The sequence below is a fragment of the Dasypus novemcinctus genome, chromosome 3 (assembly GCF_030445035.2).
Source record: "Dasypus novemcinctus isolate mDasNov1 chromosome 3, mDasNov1.1.hap2, whole genome shotgun sequence".
NCBI lineage: Eukaryota > Metazoa > Chordata > Mammalia > Cingulata > Dasypodidae > Dasypus > Dasypus novemcinctus.
The window spans coordinates 92,911,888-92,928,312 of record NC_080675.1 but is presented as its reverse complement, the minus strand read 5'-3'; the positions used below and the strand labels follow the sequence as shown (position 1 = coordinate 92,928,312).

The window sequence follows — 16,425 nt, the reverse complement described above, 5'->3', positions numbered from 1 at the left end:
TGATGACTCCGGAGTCCCTTTCTCCTCTGCCTGTAACTGGGGAGGGGGGTCCTCTCATCAAGTGGGATTATGGAGCCTCTGATGCAGGTAGCCTGGGGATAGTAGGTGGGTATCCCCAGAACCTGGCACATAATCAGCAGCAAGGTCAGAATACTTTTCTTCTGCGAGTTGTGTGTGGCATTTCCTCAGGGACTCCAGCTGAGACAGTAGTTCCAGTCACGTGAATGGATGAGCCCCTGCCTCCAGGGACTGAGGAGAAGTTGGAGCAATCAACATGCTGCCCTTCACCATGGACAACAGGGACCAAAGGAAAGTCCATCTGATGAGCAAGTGGTGATACATGGGCTGGGCTGTCATCAGCATTAAATCCCTGGGGCTCAGACCCTAGACTCCTCTGCAGGGTTCCTAGTCGTCACAGCTTAAGCCGAGGGCCCCACTCAGAATTTTACAGCATTGCACTGTGGTCACAAACATTGACTCTTTAGAGGTCTTGATGCCCTAGATGGGGGTCCCAACAGTCTGTAGCAAACAAGGCAACCCACAGTCCTCAAAAGGGCAAGGGCATGTGGGCAGGCGCCCCAGCACTGATACAAGCTCTTCTTGGGGTGTCCCAAGTAGGGAGATGATTCAAGTCCACCCCTTTCCGAATGTTTTTTGCTTTCTCAATACAAGTCTCTCCAGAACAGTGCTCTTCTTGGCCCCCTGATGTAAGCAAGACAGGGAGGCAAAAGGGGGCCCATCGCAGGAGCCCATAAACATGCCCCCCTCTGGCCAAGACACCTGGATAGCAGACTCGGCTCTGACTGGGCAGCTCAGTAGCAGCGGGTGGGTCCAGAGGAAGAGGCGGCATCAGCGATTGGCCAGTTGGGCAGGGTTATATTTTACGGGCGGATTACCGTACATGAGGTACTTGGACAAAGTTTTACGGGGAAGAAGGACCTTGTAATAAATAATATTCTGCACATCAAATCACTTTCACCGGCCCCCACCCCCGCAACACACACCAGAGAAAGGCTACACACGCAACAGTCCCTCCCACCCATTATCCTACTTCCAAACCCAGCTAATTCTTTCTCTGTTACTCTAAGAGCCAAGAAGACTTCACTAGCTCTGATGGGGGAAGATCCCCGAATTGGGCGCAGGACACAACATTATATGCTAAAAAAAGGAGGTTTAGAGTCACAGATATGGAGAAGGGGCCTTATGAATGGCTCACCCCACATTGTGGCTTCTAAGTGGATACATCTCTGCAATGAGACCACTGGGGGGCAGATGAAAAACAAATTCCTCAGCATGGCTGGTCTGTTGGGAACTACCAAAGCCCACTAGATGGCGCTGAGCTCCATCAGGCTTTTAAAAAGGAGGGAAAGCTAAAGGAGTTACCCCAGAGAAGCTTGTGTGAAGACAGAAGAAAAAGCTGAGCCTAGGACTTAGATGAAGGAACATTAACTGACTTTCCAGTTAGTTACTAGGGGTCTGGACTGTACTACTCCCCAAACAAAGGAGAGGGTAATGAATGAGCCCTACCCCCTTGCAAGGGTTTCCCTTGCTAAACCAGCAAGTTCTCCCTTGGTCCTATTCTGATCCAAGTCCCTGCTTAGTCCCTTCTTTAACTTACCCCACAGTGTAACAGGGATTACCAGACCTACTCTTTCCCCTAGGTCCACCCCTGCCCGCCCACCCCAACAGGTGGCTGGGATATTTACCTCTTTCTTCTCCTCATCTTCGGCACTGCCCTCTGGGCGGTCATCATTGCTGACTTGATCGGCAATAGGCACAGGGGGCTCTGGAACCTCATTTTCAGGTCTGTTTTCAGTTGTGTCCATGGTCACTTCCTCCTTCTCCTCACTGCCAGCATGGGGAGAGGATGGGAGGGAAGGGTAGGAAAGAATCAAGGGGGAGAAAGCAAGACATTAGCTTCTGAATCAGGAAACCCCCCTGCCTCATCACTTGGGTGGGATTGAGGGGGCTGCTTTTCAGATCAGTCCAGAAGAAACCAGCCTCCACAGGAAAAGTGGGAAACCATTTTCCTTGGGCAACCAGCATGGATCATGGCAAACACATCCACCCACTGTCCAGATGGGATAAAGCTGTTAATGTGTGGGGTTAGGACTCCCAACTGTTCTGAGGTGACTCACCAGAGTTTTACATGAAGAGGAGAAACATCCCCCTCTGAAACAGTCCCTCGAAAGTGACTATGATTTGACCACAAGCCTGTGGCCTCCCTATTCCCTGGTCTCAGGCCTCTTTAACAAAATTGCATTAGAAATTAAAGGAAGCCCAATTCCTTAAAAACACAAGTATGGCGATGGTCAAGGCTGTGGCAAACGATCCCGACCTTGTGTTTAATCAACTACTTAATAAATAAAGGCCAGCTGACCCAGAGGCTCTAGAGGAGAGGAGCAGGGAAAATGGTGGGGGTGGAGGCAGCTGGGAGAAGAAAAAACTAAAACTGAAGAGAGTACAAAAGCTCGGAGAATAATCAGGTCACTTTTTACCTGTTCAAAGTGTAGGAACCGTTCTTACATTCAGCTTCCACCCAGTTTCTCCCATCCCCTCATTCCAACTTATAAGAGACAGTGGGAACAGGCCTCCCAAGTCAGGGCACACCGTCCCCCATAAACACTGACCCCACTCCCAGCTCTTAATCACACAAGTTGTCTTCAGTTTCAGGGAAAGAACACCAGATAACTACCTTCCCATCTTTTTCTGACTTCATCCCTAACTTCTCTAATTTATCCCCACCCCTAAATATGGGGAGGGGTGGGGGTGGGGGGATCAAATCAAGGTGATAAGGGGCCTAACTCTCAGGACAGGGGAAACCAAGCTTCCCCAAGCAGATTACCGTCACCAGAAAATTCATCATTCCCAGCAGGCTGACCCTCAGAGGTCAAAACAGTCTCCCTAAAGCAGTTGGGGAAGGATGTACAGGAAAGGGGGAGGGGAAAATCAGAACTGTGCCCCCAGCTAACAGGCCCCCACAGAAACACACCACTTAATTGCCTACATCTCAAGAAAATGCTTTTCAAAAAAATACCTATTTCTCACACAGAGAGGGCAAATGGGGCCAATTAGAAATCGGGTAGGAAGGACAAAGGGGAAAACAGAATGACTGAAAACTAACCAAAATGAAAGTCAGAATGAAAGCCATGGGAAAGAGAAGGCAGATGAAGTGGGCTACAGCGATGGGGAAAAAGGATACGTGGAAATGTGAAGCTCTCACCCTTCTTTGCTTTCTGATAACATGATTTTTTTTCTCCCCCTGGAAGTGCTGTTTATCCCTTTCTGGAATGGAAGAAATAACAAAACCAAACAAAGAAAATCCTAAAAAATTAAAAAAGAAAAAAACCTTCCTTGTCCCAAGATCCCACCACCACCTCCCCTGCCACCCGATCCAGAGAGAAAATCGAGATGCACCAACTGGGGATCCAAAAAATGGTAAATGGAAGGGGAGGTGGTGGTGAGGGGAGGCTAAAATAGATCTGGTTTTTAAGAGATAAGCGTTAAGTCCTCACGGCAAACCCCGAGTTCAGCTGGATTGATCTCTCTGGAAGAGGAGGAGGAAGAGGGTCAGGCTGCTGGTAGTGGCTGGCTCTATTGTATTGGCGGAGCGGCAGCGATCAGCCGGAGACATGCAGGGGAGCCATCTTGCCACTTACCCAGCAGCCCTTGTGTGCGGATGGGGGAGGGCCCTGCTGCAGCAGGGGAGGGGAAAGAAAAGAGGGAGGGAGCTGAGTGAGCAAGGTTTTTAGCCACTGGCAGGCCACAGGGAGCAGACTGGTGGCTCAATAAGCCTGGCCTTTTTCCTTCTTTTCTCAGGTTACAATAGTTACCGGGGCCTAACCGCACAGGGAGAGGGTGCTCTCTCCTAGTTTTCGGGGGGGGGGGGGGGGGGGGGGGGCGGGAAGCCTGGATGAAGAGGATATACAAAGTTACAGCTGCTTGCTTGGAAGATTCCAGAGTAGAAGGAACACAGTAGAGCTGAGTGAAAAATGGCTTAAAGGAGGAAAAGAACAAAGTCAAAGTTGAGATGCGGAAGGGAGGGGCATGAGCAGTTTTTATGGCCCACCACCCTCAACCCAGGAAGCCAGGCATGGAACACTGAACCACATCAGCCAGTACATGCTCCAGGTGGGGAGGTGGGATGGGACTTGGCACTATCCAATCACTATAGTTAATTGGCTGCACACCCCTGGCAATGATCATGTACTAATACTCGAACCTTTTCTCCAGTGACAGTGGAGGGAAATGCCTAAGCAGGGAGAATTCCTTTTAAAAGTACCAGTAGAAGGGGTGTGGTGGTGGTGGTGGGGTGGTCTCTGAAGAGATGACAGACAACTTTATTTCACAGTCTTTAATAAGGTCACCCTGCCCCAGGGACCACTGGAGCCAGAAAGGAAAAGGAGAAACAGGGCAAGGGGACCTTGGGTAGCTGAAGCATGAAGGCCAATTCTTGGAGCAAGGGCTCCAAGTAAGGGCTCTGAAGTAGATAAGGCAGGACTCGTGAAGATACCGAAGTGAGAGAATTGTGTTGTGCGGGGTGCAGAATGGGGTGAGGCATCTGCTAGGCAGAAAATATTAATCACGGGCATCTTTATTAGACCAAATGTGAAGGTGGGAAGCAGATCCTAACCATCCAAAAAAAAAGTATTCTGAAACACAGTAGATGCTTATATGCTGACTACAAAGGCACTCCCTTCTGCACCTTAGTGGTAGCAGAGGCTTAACACTAAAACAAGCTTCTGAGAACTTAACCAAAAGCTCGGGAGCCGATTTGTAATACCAGAGCTTTAGCCAGAAATGAAATTTCCTCTTGGCTGCTTAAAATTCTAAACCTATATGCCAACCACATACTACAACAGTCATGTTCATACCTTACTTTAAAAGTTCTCTTTCACATAGTACATAATGGTCCTTGTCTCCTCAGAGGTAATGTAGCAGTTAAGAGTGAGCACTCTGGAGTCCGACTGGTTAAGGTTCCAATCCTCACCCTGCCTCCACCCCCTTACAAGTTTGTAATATTGGGCAAGTTCCTGACCCTCTCTGTGTATTTGTTTCTTAATCTTGTAAAGTGGGGACAATAATAATTCCAATCTCATGGAACTGTGCCAGGCATATGGCATGCATTAATAAATGTTACATGACCTCAATCAAGGTAAAGCTATGTAAAAACCTTGTACACTAATGGGCAATTATCTCTGATGTCACTTCTGGAGTTATTTTGTTTCTCAAAGTAGACTGTGCTTTCTCTGATGCAAAGGCACTCAGTGCTTGGTGCCACAGTCTTTCAGCAATGCCCTTATCACTGTGTGTAATAAACACTGGTTTACTTGCCACCCACCTCCACCCTGCAGAACTCCTCAAGGGCAGGGACTGGCCCCTTGCCAGAGTCTGACAAAAAGAAATGCTCAAACGATATTTCTGAATTAGGATGTCATAATGATTACAAAGTGGACATTTAGTAAATACTTGTAGAACTAAGAGGTTTCTTCTTAAAATGTTTTTTAGGATGGACACTCCACAAAGAATGTTACCTTCAAAAAACCTTCCCCTTGCCTGACTGTCCTAAAATACTTTGAGCTGCTAGTATGCCTCCCTAGAAATAGTTGCCTTTGAAGAAGAATTTTCTGTTAGAAGTTCTCACTACCTCTTTTTTTCAAGAGTAAGAATTTTACCATGTTCTCCTTGGCCTTCTTAAGACATAAGTTTGTGCTTTCTATTTCCCCACAATTTAACTTTATTTTCAAAAAAATGAGGAATTTGAAATGACCTTAAAAGGGGACTCTTAACTACTTGTAGGGCCAGTCCCAAGCTTTGTTAGCTATGTGTCAGAGCCCCACACAGCTTTTCTTTGTAGTCCCTTTTAGACAACAGGCATCTCCTTTCCCCATAATTTAAGTTCTTGCACAAATATTAATACCTTTGAAAAATGTATGAAATCGCAACACTGGGGAATGAGGGGAGATTCTAACTATAATTAAACCACACACAATGCATTTGTAGCCCAGAAGAAAGGGATCAAACAACTTGGAGGCTAGTAACATCACATTGTAGTTTATATTTGAATATAAGACTCAGTAAAGTTAATGGAAAAGCAATTTCTGTAGTATATTTGAATTTTAGTTATTCTAGAAAATTCATGAGGATGTGAAGATCTGATATAAAATTAGTAAGAAATAGTGAGACCTGATTGTCCTCAGGCAGTGAAATTTAAATACAGAATATCCTCAGAAACATACCAGTTCCAAAATAACCAAAGGCAGTATGGTGTTGGGGGTATATCCTCAGATACACCTCTTTTTCAGTAAGCAAACTCTATAATGACAACAAATTCTACTTCCTCAATATGTGTCATTTGGGATATTGGCATTGTAGGTCCCCTGGGGAGTATCAATTACTGTCATATTGGCTTAAAGAACCATTTCCTTCCTCCTACACAGGCAAAAGAACAAATATGCATAGTGCCAAGAATCTAAAGTTGCTCTTGCCGGCTACGTTTGCGTACCCAGTTAGATCTGGTTTGAATCAACTACTGCTCAGTGGTGACATAGCTGCTGGTACAATGTTACTCCACCCCCCCCCCCGCCTTTTTTTAAATGTAAAAAGACAGAATTATTATTTCCTGCTGTATGAAGACATTTCTGTTATATCCACAGCAGGCAGAAGACTGGATTTTGGAACAGGGCTCAACTGAAAAAGGAGTGAGAGTTCACAAATTCCTGCTCCAAACTATGAAAAAGATACCCTTATCTCATAAACCTAGTACTCCTCAGAGCACAGAGTCAGAATGGATTTAATCAACCACAAAAAAAAAAGTTAGAAAATCTCTTCTAAGTGACGAGAGGTTCTTGAGGTAATATCTTTTTGTTGTCATTGTTTAAACACTTCACTAAATCAGTAAGCCCCAACTTTGTATTTTATAACATTACATGACTTCTTGTGACAGACAGGAAAACCAAGGTTAAGTCATAAATGGTCTTTTCCATTTAGTACTGCCGATGCCACTTTAAAATTCATCCAGGGCTCCAGAAGGCCACCAGCCTGAACATTAGGACTCTATAGAGAGGTCAAAGACTAGAGAATTGTGAACCAGTTGTAGGAGGGCTTCCAGAAATGTAGGCTAACTTCTCAAAGATTCATTTACCAAATCCAATGCCAGATCAGCCCTTGGGTTTTGGCCTTTGGGTGTATCTTTTTTTTTTTAGGCTCCTGTATAGCGCATCAGGCAGGTAGGCAGAAGGAAAGCAGGTTAAGAGGTGTGTGTGAGCTACTCCTGAACTCAGACTGTATTTCTAATAAATAGGCTGCTGAAGCATGCCTGAGTAACAATGGCCAATCTCAGTATTTGCCCAATCACCTTGCCACTTGCCTACCCCCTTGCCAGAATCAATGTGACTAGATTTATAACTTCAGTCATAAAATAAAGATCAAAGCCACCTTTACCTGGGGAGTAAAACTCTGCATAGGATTCCAAACTTCATTAATCCTGGCCTATATGGGAAAGTCTAGAAATAGGTGCATCAACATAGCATGAAGAGCCTTTCTGTTGTTAGGATTTCACAGACCCACAGAATTTTAGGGCTAGAAAGGAGGCTTTCAGAAAATTATTTGCTTCTTAAGGTGCATAGGAGGCAGTTCCTCAGGCCCAATTAGTAGCAGGTTCTCAATACCTATTTTGAAACTGGATATACCAAGGGCATGCTGTACCCCCATGAAATGGGGAGGGGAGGGTAGGTGTGATCTCTGGTTGATGTATATGGGAGGGAGGATGTCACCCCATTTCCTCATCGATGGTGTAGCTGGGAATCCTGAACACCTTCCAGAATCCGCTGTTTTCACTTTATTCCTAGAAGAAAAATCCCTTTCCAAAGAATAACGTACCCATCCAAAAAGGGAAAAACAAAAAAATTTTAGAGGAAGTAGAATGAACTCTTGGCTTTAAAACCAAAATGTAATGGCCACAAGATGGCAGCAGAGGCAAGAGTATTAGAATAGACTAGCAAGGGTACACACAGAGCAAATGCCATAGTAAGGAGTATAAAACTATCGTTAAAGTCACAGGGAAAGGAGAAAGTAATCACATCACCTGCCCACCACCCTCCAAAAACCAGGGTCACAAAAATAGTCTGAAACTTCCAGAAGGGAGTAAATTATTAGACTATTACATAGAGGAAAAATTATACATGGTAGCATTAGTATTCAAATGATATGAAAACAAGTAGGAAACAAATTTAGGCCAATTGTCTACACAAGACATTCTCCAAAGCAGTTCAGGATTCCTAATGCCTAAAAGCTAAGCAATCTTATTCCCACCATGTTTTACTTTACATATTCCATGGGAAGCCTTACTAGAAGAGTTTGAAGCTAGAAATTTTGGTTCAGTGGCTTAATTTATAATTCCTTGCTCAGAATAATGAATGCCATACCTGTTTAATGACAAATTTTAACATGATTAGGAATATTTCTCTGAGACTTAACATAAAGACTAAAAAGTTCACTAATTGTGTAGTCGGTCTCAGGGGCCCAGGAATAAATTTCTGACTTAATATGGAACTCATATTTTGCTGTTCTTAGACTGGTATTTAAAAGAATGATAGTAATGTGGGAAAATAGAGAAAGTTAATGAAAAAAGAACAAAAACAATTGCTGTGCTTCTTTGTAGACCCTCAATATCCTTTATTAAACTGCTTTCCCAGGCTCAAGTTTAGTGGTAATAGTGAGTTAAAATTGAGCTGTAAGATACCCTGAATAAATTCCATTACACTACCTGAGTTTGGAAGCAGAAGCCTCTGCTGCTTGCTCCTTAAAGGAGTTTTTTGGTCAGATGATCCTAGGTGTGGGTTTCCTTATGCCCTCACCACTTTTCAGATTACCTTAGGATTCTGGCGGCAGCTCCCAACATAGTTAACAGAAGTCTAGCCTTTGTTCAGATACAGCTCTGCCTTCATGTTTTAAAAGAAAACAAGAACTGCTTTACTCAAAGGACCATGAGGAGCAAAGAACTATCCCACACTCCTAGTTCCTTGTTATATCCCAGTAAGATATGTCACTTACACAGTGTGCTGAATCCTTTCTGATTCTGGTAGCCGAGAGGGCTGAGTCTCTGAGGTTTCGGGCTGTGTGGCAGCTGGTGGCTCTGCCTCTTCAGCTTCGTACTTCTTCGGGCTACCCTGTCAGGAGATAGCAAAAACAAACAGCAAAGTACTTAAACCTGCTTGGATCCTTTTCTTTAATGTAGAGCTGGAAAAAGATCGGGAAGGACATACACAATACCAGCTTCACACATAGCTCTATATATCTTATTTCATTTTAGAAAATAGAATGAAAAATATGGGTTAAAGATATGTACATCAAGAATTTCTATGCCAGCAATCATTTTAATAGTTTTTTTTTTTAGAGAATTGAGAAAGTTTCCTTTTGGGCAGAAAAAGAGTTCTGAGCAAATGTTTCATAACAATGCCAAGTGTTGGTGATTGGGATATGTATGGGAGCATTATATGATAATATGCATATTTGCTTTGTAAATTCACAAGTTTTACTATAGTTTATGTATGTTCATGTATGAGTGATACACTTTAATAAAATTTCATTAAAAAAAAAATTCTAGGGAAGAACTGACCCTCTGAGCCCTTGAGATAAGGACTCTGTTGCTCAGCATCATGTAGAGCTTTCATAAACCAGAAAGTTGGAAATAAATGGGATCTAATAGGTATTCCCAACCTTCTATGTTTCTATTGAACCTTGCCCAAACTGACTTTTCAGTTTTGTAGCTAAGACAATGGAAAATCAAGCCTAATTCCCCATATCCCTCTAGAGAGGGGGCAAAATAGCCTACCCGCTCAGGCTGTAACCTCTGGCACACACGCTTTTCAGCTGGCTCAGGCTGGCTCATACGCCTCACTCGGATAGAGGACAAGGAAGTGGTAGTCCTCTCCTTTGGTTCAAGAACCTGCAGTTGTAGCACTGGTGGAGTTGCGACCTCCTGACCAGAAGAGGGATCTTTGGTTTCAGTGTGGCTGGTGCTGCTGTCCCTGGAGACTCCAGGGCTCAGAGACTGAAGAAGTGAAGCATATAATATGGCACATTATTTCATATGGTATAAATTCAGCGTATCATTGAGATTTCCACCTTCTGCTGACCCAATTTAATACTCTAGATCTTTCCATCACTATGTTTATTTCTGATTTAGTGATCTTTCTGACTTCCTAGATTATTCCACAAATACTAAGTCCCAGCTAGTTACTGGGCATTGGGATACACACGTAAAAAGACACATCCACACCCTCAAAAAGGTTACAGTCTGGTGGAGATGGGTAGATGGATTCAACTTTCTTTGGAGTCAAAATGACTCAGAATGAAAAAGAATCCTATTTAGTCATCAGTGAAATGAAAATTAGATTCTGAAATGAGGGGAATTTAATCAGGGAACTGGGGACTACAGGAAGTTTATCCTGGGGTTGAAAAACAGAGTACGGAGAGAACATCAGTGTACCCAGGACTCTCCCATACTCACTTTTCTGCTGTTGCTTGATGCTGAACGTGAACGAGAACGAGAATGGGAACGTGACCTGGACTCTGATGTTGATCCGGAGCCCTTCTTGGATCTACCACCACAAGGGTTGGAGTGGGAACGTGCCTGGGATACACCTCTCTGTTTGGATCTTGGAGGTGAATGAGACTGAGAGCCTGAGCTGTCAGGAGAGCGAGATCTTGATCTAGAGCTGGAGGATGAAGATGAGGAGGAGCGGCTAGAGGACGAGGAGCCAGCTGATCGTTTCAAACTGCGGCTTGGGACAAGGGTATGAGAAGCTCTTCTGCCTTCCTTCTGTTCCAAAGACGGTGGTTTCAGAGGTTCCTCAGTGATTCTTTTGACTGGTGTTAATTCCTCAGTTTTTAATGGGAGTGTCTGAGCAGATTTTTCTGGCTCAGTTTCAAGACCCTTCTGGGTCGAGGAATCTGCCAGTGTGCTTCTCTGAACCAGAGGCAGGACACTCTCCTCTGGCACTTTCTCTGTTGAAGGTTCTGCTTTGGTATCTGCAGGACTTGACAAAGGAGACAGGCCTCCCACCAAGTGGACAGTATGCTGAGATATTAATAGCTCTCTGGCTTTAGCATCTGTATTAGGAGGAGATAACTGAATGAGGACAGGGGGAGCTGGGCCTTCCATGGGCTCTATTTCTTCTTTGCCTGGGAGCTGTGTATCAGGTGGTGGGGAAGATGCTTCCTTAGTAAGTAAAGGTGGAGGAGTCTCCTCCTCACTGGCAGTTTGCTCTGGTTGTAGCCCAAGAGGAGCCTTCTCCAGATCTTCAGTCAATCGAGGAGGGGAAGGGGACTTTGATTTTTCCTCCAAGCCTTTTGAAGATTTTATTTCTCCTTCTTCCTCAAGGGGAGAAGCTGTTTTCATCTCTTTCTCCTGCTGATATCTGGCCAGATGACTTCTTCTAGCCTCTTCCTGGGATCTTGTCACTCTCCCCCCTCTCTCTAACCCCTCCTGTTCCAGGGAGCTTATGGTTTTGGGTCTTTCATCCATTCTCTCCTCTGGTTTTGCTTGGGGCATCTCCACCTCTTCTTCCTCCTTAAACTGTTTTGGGATTGGTACCTCTTTAGGTTTCTGTCCTTCCTCTTCCTCTTCTTCTTCCTCTTCCTCCTCTTCTTCTTCTTCCTCCTCCTCTTCCTCCTCTGTTTTCAAATTTCGATCTGCTCTGATCCTCAGGTTTCTGGAAGGTGTTTCTTGATCCTCTTCCTCCTCAGCAGCCTGGCTGCACTCAGAGAGTTTAGCTGCTCTTGCCTGAAAGAAAAGACATATAATGCCTCTTAGTACACTTACAACCAACGAAGAAGAAAAAAGTATCTCATAAAATACACTTAGGAAGGAGAAACTTGATATGCACTTTCAGCAACAGAGAAACAGGCATGACATTAGACAATCACAACTAATAAAGGTCTTTAGGGGAATCAAAATAGAGAGAATGACCAAAAGGAATACAACAATGAAAGCGCAACTAGTTTTTGCACAGCCTAATTATACTATGCATACATTTCTGTATTCTGCTCACATTACGTCAAATAAGATAAGCTTTATGGGTTTAATGGAATAATTCATTGTCATATCTTTTCTAATAATGTGCTTTATAATATAAACCAGTCTGAATTTTCATAATTGTTTATGTATCTGCTTAGAAACTGAAGGCTGGGACAGATTAAAAAAAAATTTTTTTTTAAAGATTTATTTATTTTTTTCCCTCTCCTTCTCCCCTATCCCTGCCCTGCTGTTTTTGCTATCTATGTTCATTTGCTGTGTGATCTTCTGTATCTATTTCTCTTTTTGTCTTCTCTTCTTGTCTTTCTCCGTTAGGGTTCACCAGGATTTGATCCTGGGGACCTCTGATGTGGAGAGGTTCCCTGTCAATTGTGCCACCTCAGTTCCTGGTCTGTACTGCGCTTCACCTTGACTCTCCCCTCTGTCTCTCTTTCGTTGGGTCATCATCTTGCTGCATGACTCACTTGTGCAGGCACTGGCTTGCCATGCAGGCAACTCAGCTTGCCGCACAGGCACTGACTAGCTGTGCAGTCACTCACATGGGCACTTAGCTCATCATGTGGGCACTGGCTCACCATGCATGCCTGCTTTCTCTTCTTTATAACCAGGAGGCCCCAGGGATCGAACCTGGGTCCTCCTATTTGGTAGGTGGAGGCCTTATCACTTGAGCCACATCTGCTTCCCCAGATTTAAATTTGCAAAAAGAAGAAAAAGATGACAAAGAGGAGAAAAATAACTACAGAAATCCAGATATGAACAGTCTGAAAAGGAAGAAGAAAAGGGGGAGATAACCCAAATAGGTGATGGATGCTTTAGGAAGTATTTGAATTACCTGTCTGACCCTAGATGATCGTCTTTCTCCTTTCCTTGGTCTCTCATCATCAGATTCACCTTTCTCTTCAGAGAGAGAGGAGCTTTTTCCTATCAAATAAAAGAAAATCAGGCCATAATCGTAACATGAACATTCATGCATGGCTGTTTTCTAAAAGCATATGAGCTGGTCAGTACATATCTGTCAATTTCTTTAATTTCTATGCAGAAGGAAAGACTATATAAAGAACTAAGGTTAGGATCTTACTGTTAGTTCCTGCTGCGCATGTCTAGCATATTTTCAAATTCACATAGTTTAAGTAACTCAAATAAATAACTCCTAAGCTTTCAAACGATCTAGCAGAGATGAATAAATGTACAGGGCACTGATTTCTATAAAGTGTTTTGGTACTCTTAATCAAAGCTCAAGACTTCACTATGTTCTGTGTTCATTTTTTTTTTTGAACTGCTTATTGCTAATATTTGCTAGTTTTAACCAAACTATTGTGATTAATATACTAATCAAATAGTAAAACTACAATCCATGAAATAAATACTTAGCTCAATGGTTTTCAGGGCTCTAAAGTTCCTAGAAATTATATTAAGGTTTTCAATTGTGTTTTATATGTATTAAGAGTTCAAGGTGAGAGTTCTACTACTAAAAGAAAGCTTGAAAATCACCAACTCTGGGTCATCTTGAATAACAATGCCATGTAAAACTGGAAAAAAGTTTTCACTCACATTCCATGAAAGAGATGACTTTGGGTAAACCATTTAATTAATATGGGTTTCAGTTTTCTGACTGAGAAAAAGGAGGAGCTGAATTAGAAGATCAATAAGTTTCCTACCAGTATTAAAATATTAGAGTAGCAATGCAAATAATGATGAGACAAATTAAAATAACAAAAGAAATGAAATAAAATGAACTATAAGACTACACATAGCTTGTAATGCTTTACTCTGTGATCACTTGATGAACAGGATCTTTGAATATGTAACATTTCCCAACTGGGTAAGGGAATATTACTTGCAACCTCATTACAGGTGTATGTATAGGATTCTACGGTTAGAAAGTATGGTGACAGGCCAGACTCTGCAACAAAAATTTGGAGAGCATACTGTGGTGGCTACAATAATCAACAATAATTTCATAATTTAGTGACCTGGAATAGGTTAAATTATAAAATCAGTGAAATCAAAAGAAAAGAATACTTTCCATGAATTATAGGCAAAGTTCCTTTGTAAGGCTCAAGGAAAGAAGCTGATTTACTCCTGTTTGTTTTTTTAAAGGACATCAACTTTCTCTACCTATGTGTTATTTTACTGGATTACAAAGTTATTTTGACATTGTAAAACTGCAGTAACAGGATTCTAGCTCATTCCCCTGGAATCACTTTAGTAATATAGTAATCAAATAGATCTGAGAAAACAACCAGAGCTGTTTAGGATGATCACTGTTTTTGGGGGGGGGGAGGGAGGGAGGAAAGTGAGAACTGGAGGGGACCCACAGACGTGAAACAAAATATACAGGAGAGATAAGAAATCTCTTTCTAGCCCCTCTGGAAGGATCTGATATGATGCAGACAAGCTCTTAGGAAAGCTGACATGGCCAAAAGAGTATCTTAAGTCAGATAATATGTGTTGCTATATTAATAAATGTGAAGAAACTGAGCTTTAGCAAAGGGAGGCACCAATACTAATAATGGACGAATATTTTAGAAGCTGAAAAACAAGCCCAGGTGATTTTAAGATTTCCAAGATTCCAAAGACAAAAGCCTTCAGGAGAAAGGAAAAAGTAGCTGCTAGACAGCACAGGATGTACTAAGGTGAATGTTTAAAGGCCATAGAGAAAAACAGTTTCATCATCCTAGAAAACACGGACTTAGGCAGGATTTGCAGAATTGAGGAAGCTAGAGATCACAGCAAAGTATATGCTCAGAAGGAATCCATGAATAAAAAGAAGAAGGAATTAAGAGGACAGATCTGGCAATGATGTCAAACCTAAATGTCACACATGGTACAGATGTGATATGACAGAAAGGAATGAAAGCTATATTCTCTGCAAAGCAAGGTTTGGCTAAGATCACCTGTGGTTATACCTGTATTAAAGAACCCATTTTGAACATTTATCCATTTTTAAAAATGCTTTTTCATTTCCCCTAATTTTCCTAAATGGAGTACTTTTTGAAAAAATTAAAGGCAGTAGGGATTTTTGTATACCCAGTCATGACACAAAAGGAATCTAGACATCTTCTGACTATGGGAGATGGATGCTGGCTCCAATACCTTAGAAAAATCTGAAGAAGGTGGTGAAGAGCAAAAGTCAAAAAGGAGAGTAAAGGAAAAAAAAAAAAGAAAGAAAAGGAGAGTAAAGGGGAGTAGATGTAGCTCAAGTGGTTAAGCGCCTGTCTTCCACTTAAGAGGTCCCAGGTTTGAACCCCAGTACCTTTTAAAAACAAATGAAAAAACCAACTCTCTTTGGGGAGTGGATTAGCTCAGTGTTGCCCATGTATGAGGTCCTGGGTTCAATCCCTAGTACCTCCTAAAAACAAACAGGGAAGGGGATTTTGCTCAACTGGTAAGAGCGTCAGTCTACCACTAAGGAAGTCCAGGGTTCAAACCTGGGCCTCCTGGCCTGTCTGGTGACCTCGCTCAGGTGCAGTGCTGATGCATGCAAGGATTGCTGTGCCATGCAGAGGTATCCCCTGCATCGGGGAGCCCCACGTGCAAGGAGTGTGCCCCTCAAGGAGAGCTGCCCCATGCAAAGAAAGCACAGCCTGCCCAGGAATGGCGCCACACACACAGAGAGCTGATGCAGCAAGATGATGCAACAAAAAGATACACAGGTTCCTGGGGCTGCTGACAAGAATGCAGGCGGACATGCAGTGAATGGACAGAGAGAGCAGACAACGGGGCGGGGTGGGGGAGAGGGGAGAGAAATAAATAAAAAATAAATCTAAAAAACAAACAAAGAAACAACTTTCACTGGGGAGCAGATGTAGCTCAGAGGTTGAGCACCTGCTTCCTATGTACGAGGTCCTGGGTTCAATCTCCCATACCTCCTAAAAAAGGGAAAAAAAGAGTAAAGGAGAACTCTATAAATAAATTCTTCCTTCCTATTTGGGGTTTTGTCTAAAGCACATAAATAGGAGGAATATAATGATACTAAAAACTATTTTTTCACTTAGTCACCCATAAATTGAATTGATCAACAGAACCACTGGAGGAGTTTTAAAAATTGTAGTCTCAAGATGTATATTCCCTAAAAAATCAGTGCTGTCTGTGTCTTTGTGGGTTGCTCTGCTATGGAAATTAGCAGAAACTGTGACTGAATTGGCTCATTCTGTTTAGAAATATATTTTAAAATAAAAAAATAAAAATCTTCAGGTGCCACTGATGATCAGGAAAATATGTTACTAGGAACCTTACTTTAATTAAGATCTTGTTAAAAATCTTGGTACTGGGAACGGATGTGGCTCAAGCAGTTGAGCGCCTACCTCCCACATGGGAGGTCCCAGGTTTGGTTCCCAGTGCCTCCTGAAGAAGACAAACAAACAAGCAGATATCAAGCAAAA

At 42.9% G+C, this 16,425-nt stretch overlaps 1 protein-coding gene across 5 annotated transcripts in view; it reads right to left on the bottom strand.

Annotated features, from left to right (window-relative positions):
• The window catches only part of ACIN1 (apoptotic chromatin condensation inducer 1), a 31,977-nt gene that overhangs the window by 8,262 nt on the left and 7,290 nt on the right, over positions 1–16,425 (bottom strand). For all 5 annotated transcript variants that reach the window (XM_004474552.4, XM_058293728.1, XM_058293727.1 and 2 more), the window contains 5 exons: positions 12,873–12,961; positions 10,514–11,788; positions 9,836–10,054; positions 9,055–9,170; positions 1,707–1,848 (listed from right to left, as the gene is read on the bottom strand). In XM_004474552.4, the coding sequence (XP_004474609.2) occupies positions 1,707–1,848; positions 9,055–9,170; positions 9,836–10,054; positions 10,514–11,788; positions 12,873–12,961 (1,841 nt within the window). The remainder of the gene's footprint in view (positions 1–1,706; positions 1,849–9,054; positions 9,171–9,835; positions 10,055–10,513; positions 11,789–12,872; positions 12,962–16,425) is intronic.